This window comes from Mus pahari, chromosome 23 (assembly GCF_900095145.1).
Source record: "Mus pahari chromosome 23, PAHARI_EIJ_v1.1, whole genome shotgun sequence".
NCBI lineage: Eukaryota > Metazoa > Chordata > Mammalia > Rodentia > Muridae > Mus > Mus pahari.
The window spans coordinates 14,219,841-14,225,992 of NC_034612.1; the positions used below are offsets into that span (position 1 = coordinate 14,219,841).

The 6,152-nt window shown below is 45.1% G+C and overlaps 1 protein-coding gene across 3 annotated transcripts in view; it reads right to left on the minus strand.

Moving 5' to 3' along the window:
• The window catches only part of Mphosph9 (M-phase phosphoprotein 9), a 71,929-nt gene that overhangs the window by 26,380 nt on the left and 39,397 nt on the right, over positions 1 to 6,152 (minus strand). For all 3 annotated transcript variants that reach the window (XM_021186757.2, XM_021186755.2, XM_029533849.1), the window contains 3 exons: positions 3,448 to 3,495; positions 2,620 to 2,684; positions 469 to 570 (listed from right to left, as the gene is read on the minus strand). In XM_021186757.2, the coding sequence (XP_021042416.1) occupies positions 469 to 570; positions 2,620 to 2,684; positions 3,448 to 3,495 (215 nt within the window). The remainder of the gene's footprint in view (positions 1 to 468; positions 571 to 2,619; positions 2,685 to 3,447; positions 3,496 to 6,152) is intronic.

The following is a 6,152-nucleotide window of genomic DNA, read 5'->3' on the forward strand; positions in this document are numbered from 1 at the left end:
AAAAAAAAAAAAAACTGCATAGGGCTGGAGAGATGGCTGAGAGCTCACTGCTCTTGCAATAGACCCAAGTCCAGTTCCTAGCACCCAGGGCCAGTGGCTCAAAGCCGCCAGTAACTCCAGCTCTAGGAATCCCACACCTGCTTCTGAACTTAAGTCTACAGACCTACCCCAAAAGAAAGAAGTCTTTCTGAACGTTGCTTACATGAGAAAGACAGAGTGAAAAAGCAAGAGCTATGCTTATGGTCACATGGAGAGTGGTGGGGCCAGCGTCAGGAACACAAGGCTTGCCCGAGGCTCTCACGCCACCTGACTCTGTTTTCCTTACCCTTGAAAGTACTTCTTTGTAGGGATGTGGCCGACATCCAGCGACTGTGACTTTAACATGCATCTAAGACTAGAGAGAATTCATCGCCGGCTTCCTAAGGAATACAAGGCCACACTTTTAGGACACGGCGTGGAGCCACTTACTTGGACCGGGACGGCCTCGCGGGAGCTTTGGCGACATTGCGAAGACTCAGCAGACTCTCGTGTTCCGCCTGCTTCACCTGAGCTTCGAGTTTAGAGATCGTCCTAGGTCACAAGCAGTTAGAGTATTACACAGCGCAGAGGGCCGCGCACGCAGCTCGACACCAGATGTTACCTAATCAGCCCTCTTCTAAGAGGCTGGGAGAGCCTGCTGCTCAGAACCGCCTCACAGTGAAAGGGCACCACTACACTCGGAAAAGTTAAAAGGAAACAAACAAACAAAAACAGAAATAATCAGGACTGCAAACGGACGGGGCTCTGCACAGCAGCGTTTCACAGACTATAACTATAGAAAAAAGGACAGTCAGTATTCTGTGAAGCATGAAGTCAGAAATTCAATTTCAAAAAATAGCATCTTGGGCTGGTGAGATGGCTCAGCAGGTAAGAGCACCCAACTGCTCTTCCAAAGGTCCTGAGTTCAAATCCCAGCAACCACATGGTGGCTCATAAGCATCTGTAATGAGATCTGACGCCCTCTTCTGGAGTGTCTGAAGACAGCTACAGTGTACTTACATATAATAAATAAATAAATCTTAAAAAAAAAAAAATAGCATCTTGATTTTTAAAAGAGGCAAAGGCTCTTTTAATAAATAAAAATATTCATTAAGTATATAATAGTCATTAATATTTTAATTGAAATAAATAATTTATTAAATATATAATAAAAGATAAAATCTTCTCAACAACTTTCAATTCAGAGATGAGGCAGCAACCCATCTCATTTGTACCACACTCAGAATAAAAGCTCCCTTCAATTTTCTCACGAGAAGATAACTACCCCAGCCAACTTCAAGTGTTTCCAATTGATTAGCATAACCTTCCTTTGCTCTTTGTAGAATTTATTAATTTGATTCATTGATTTCAGTCAGTGTGTGTGCGCGTGTGCGTGTGCGCATGTGTGTGTTGAGGCATGGATATGTGGAAGTCAGAGGCCAACTGACTCCGAGGCATTGGTTCTCCCCTGCCACCTTGTGGGATTTGGGGGAGTCATCAGGCCCACTGCCCCTCTCTACTCTTTACAACTGTGTATGGGGGCCAGCGGGAAAGCTGAGCAAATGAGGGCAGGTCTGGGAAGGAACAGCTCTAACATGACAGGCCTGTCCTCCAACGTGGTAGGGAGGGACAGGATCAGGCAGGGGGCAAATCAAGACACCTTGCTGCTCTTTTCTGTGTAAATCCTTCAGATTACGGTGACTCTAACCCAAGCACAACTATAAGATGTATGCTCAGAGGCCAATTTAGATTTTCCTTTTTTAAAGGATTAGTTTTGGGGGCTGGAGAGATGGCTCAGCGGTTAAGAGCACTGACTGCTCTTCCGGAGGTCCTGAGTTCAAGTCCCAGCAACCACATGGTGGCTCAAAACCATCTGTAATGGGATTTGATGCCCTCTTCTTACCAGAAGACAGCTATGATGTATTCATATATTTAAATAATATAAATAAATAAATAAATATTAAAGGATTTAGTTTTAAGAGAATGCACTTGTACATACTCAGGGCATTACAGTGCACCTGCCATGGTGCTTGGAACTGAACTTGGGGATCCTGGAGAACTGGTGCATGCTCTTAATCATCAAGCCACCTCTCCAGTCCTAATTTAGATGTTTCTAATCATCTGCAATATGTATCATTTATGATCAGACTTCTCATTATGCTAAAAAAAAAAGCAAAATGTCTGGAGAAATGCATATACCTGAGACTCAATCACCAAAATATATTCTAATCACTTAAAAAATCTCTTAAGCTAAAATGCAATGCATTGCCAGGCGGTGGTGGCACATGTCTTTAATCCCAGCACTCAGGAGGCGGAGGCAGGTGGATTTCTGAGTTCGAGGCCAGCCTGGTCTACAAAGTGAGTTCCAGGACAGCCAGGGCTACACAGAGAAACCCTGTCTCGAAAAAAAACAAAACAAAACAAAAAAACCCACGAAAAACCAAAAAAATAAAAACTATATAATAATGCATTTCCATGCCCAAGGATTGGGATACAACTAGATCTCAAATGGCTTTAAAAGTCCTCGAGAGTTTCCCTTCCTCACTGTCAATACAAACACAAAGGACAATTAGTAGTACGTTTTATTGGTAGGACACCTACCTTTTCAAGTCAGAAATCTGAGTGTGTGCATCAAGCAATTTGTTCTCAGTTGTGTTTAATGTATCCTAAAGGGAGAAAGGATTGACATAATTGGAGATAAGCATGCAGATGGAACCTTTTACTTCGAAACGTGTAATACAAAGCAAATGTAAGGCTAAGCAGCCAGCTGTTCACTGCAATGGCACTCAGCAAGTACGGCACAAGCCGCCGCAGAGCCAATCTGGGCAACTCCAGGGGGAAGCAATAACACTGTCCCCTCCCAGGGACTAACAGATGCAGCCCACTGCCTGCCTAATTAGAGGCAAGCTCACAGTAAGAGGGATCTACGTTAGGTCCAGAGGTGACGGAAGGCTTAGCAGAACGGCAAGTCCCCTACTGCATTCAATTGACTAGCTGGAATCACATACAGCATTGCTGTGGGGACTCACTGAGACCAAATATTTAACTCCAAACAGAGCCTCAGTTAACAACTCAGATACAATGTATAGATTTTTACTACCCCTACCCCATAAACACTACTGCTTTGAGAATTCTAATTTTACAAGGAGTAGATGGTCATCTGAGTGTATGCAATCAACTTCTGCCCAGTTTCTTCTCAAGCCATATCAAATCCAACAGTCATGCAATAGTATGTGGTAAGTTAAGAGACCTCACAAACGTGTCAGTCAAGTAGGGCAGATATTTGAACAGAAAGACATCAACAGCGGAAGGGCAAATACATGGGCTTTCAAACAGCTATCGATGGAGAGTGGGAAGAAGGGCCAGGCTGTTTGCTTCCCAGGCCAATGCCTATGGAAAGCCCGACATAAAACCCAGACTGACCCTTACCTTTACTCGCCCATGTTCTTTGCCGAGGGATTCGTACTCTCCTAAGAGCTGCAAAGAAAACAGAGAATTGCACACAGAGCTAGACACGACACCAAAGAACAGCACTCTTCCAACTGCCAAGGTCAGAAAGCAAAGGCTAACGGAGAAGCAATGGTTCTGGAAAGGGGGACAGGATGACTCCTGATAGAATGCTTGAAAGCTTTTTACGTCTCAATTTTATTTTATTTATTTATTATTTTTAATAAACCTTCCTTCTTTTTTTTCCCTAAGATTTATTTCTTTTATTTTATATGAGTACACCGTAGCTGTCTTCAGACACACCAGAAGAGGGCATCGGATCCCATTACAGATGGTTGTGAGCCACCATGTAGTTGCTGGGAATTGAACGCAGGACCTCTGGAAGAGCAGTCAGTGCTCTTAACCACTGAGCCATCTCTCCAGTCCTGAAACAATTTTAAATGCAGAACAAAACAACAACAATACAAGCCCTCAACATAATAGTAAAATGTGTTTGACTGTCTTTTAATTTTTTATTAGACTATCTTACATTTATTTTATAGAATAAAAATACAATGCCAAAACGCCTGGAATTATTTAAAATACAGATGGTGTACAGCCGTGGAATGCCAGCATTCAGGAGGCTGAAGGAGGACAGCAGAGTTGAGGCCAGTCAGCCCTTACACAGTGAGCGCCCCGGAAGGGCCCAAGATGAGGACAAAACATGGCTACAGCAGAAAGTATGCAAATGGTTCTTAAAATAACAGAAACCTATCTAAAAGGGTAAGGGAATTCCGGGCCCTACCACATCCTGTGCCACTACATGACTGCCCAAACCAACTGCCCTCAGGGCTACCAGGCACAAGTGAAAACACATAGAAAACACACCGTGGAAAAGAGGGCTTAGGTTACGGCTCCTGCCTAAGAGCCTTCCTGCGCCCTCCCGCCTGACACTGGACCCTCGGCGCTAGGCCTGGCAGTCTCTACAAAGACTGGCATGCCCGAGAGAACAGAGCTACAGGAGCTAAGACAGCTCAGTAAACCCTTGTCCTCATTCACACATCCATTCCAAGGATGCTGCCCACCGTAAGCCACCCTGGCCACAAAGATGCCTCCTTTTTCTCTCTTAAGTTGTGTGTGTGAGGAAGGGGGGAGGAGGGAGGTGGGGGAGGGGGAGGGGAGGGGGAGGGAGAGAGCGGCATGGTTGTCTGAAGGGGCTAGAGGAGGGCACTGGATGTCCAGGGGCTGGCGTTACAGGGAACTCTGAGAGACAGTGCAGTGATTAAGGGCACTTGCTGCCCTTCCAGAGGACTCAAGGTCTGTTCCCAGCGAAGCTACTTTCTAGTTAGCTTTGAAAAAGTCAATCTTAACAGATAATGCACCTTTCCATATAGAAAAGGCCCTAACATTAAAACACAAGAAGGAAATGAGAGGAACAGAAGGCAGGGCCGAAAATAAAAGTATGTTTTAAAAGATGATGGACGTGGGTGGGGTGGGAAGTCATTAGAATAGAACAGAGTATTTCAGGGAGTCACAGCCTTGAGAGGGCTTTCTAAAAAAGCACCCAGGCCTAGAGAAATAGCTGGGTAAGAGCACTGGTTGTTCTTTCAGAGGACCCAGGTTCAATTCTCAGTATCCACACAGTGGCTCACAACTCCAGTCCCAGGAGATAAACTGCCCTCTTCTGGCCTCTGAAGGTATTGCATGCATGTGATGCACATACATGCACTCAGACAAAACACTTAAAAAAATACAATCTATTAAAATGCTGGAATGGAGGCCAGGCGTGGTGGCGCACACCTTTAATCCCAGCACTTGGGAGGCAGAGGCAGGCAAATTTCTGAGTTCGAGGCCAGCCTGTTCTACAGAGTGAGTTCCAGGACAGCCAGGACTGCACGGAGAAACCCTGTCTCGAAAAACCAAAAAAAAACCAAAACAAACAAAAAAACAAAAAACACTGGAATGGGTGTGTATACGCCTTTTATCCCAGCACTCGGGACACAGAGGCAGGCAGATGTCTGTAGGTTTGAGGCCATTCTGGTCTATACAGTGAGATCCAGGACAAGCAGGGACTGTGTAATAGAGGCTCTGTCTCTTAAAAACAAGCAAACAAAACACAAAATTAAAATAAGAAAAAGGTTAAAAAATTAAAGGATCAATGTGAAATCCAACATCTGTCTAAAAAGAATTCTGAAGGGAACAGAAAGCAACAACAACAACAACACAACTAAGGAATCAGAAAACTCCCAGAGTGAACAGCCTCGTGAGCACCCCACAAAACATGGCTCACAGAACCACACACAGGCAAGACCCCAACCTTTCCAAAAAGAGGAGCCAAACCAGTGACAAAGACCACCGCCCACAACAGAGGCCATGAGCAAGCGGATCAACACAGCTGCAGCCTGTGAGATTATCACAGACAACAGAAGGATCTCACCACAAGGCCAGCTTCCATTCAGACTCAGGGTACCACGTGACCACATGCCCCTGGCCACTGGGAAGATGGCAAGACAAAATTATTTCAGATCACTTAAACACCACAACTTAAGAATTCAGATACTAAGCCGGGCATGGGGGCACATGCCTTTAATCCCAGCACTCGGGAGGCAGAGGCACGTGGATTTCTGAGTTCGAGGCCAGCCTGGTCTACAGAGTGAGTTCCAGGACAGCCAGGGTTACACAGAGAAACCCTGTCTCGGAAAACCAAA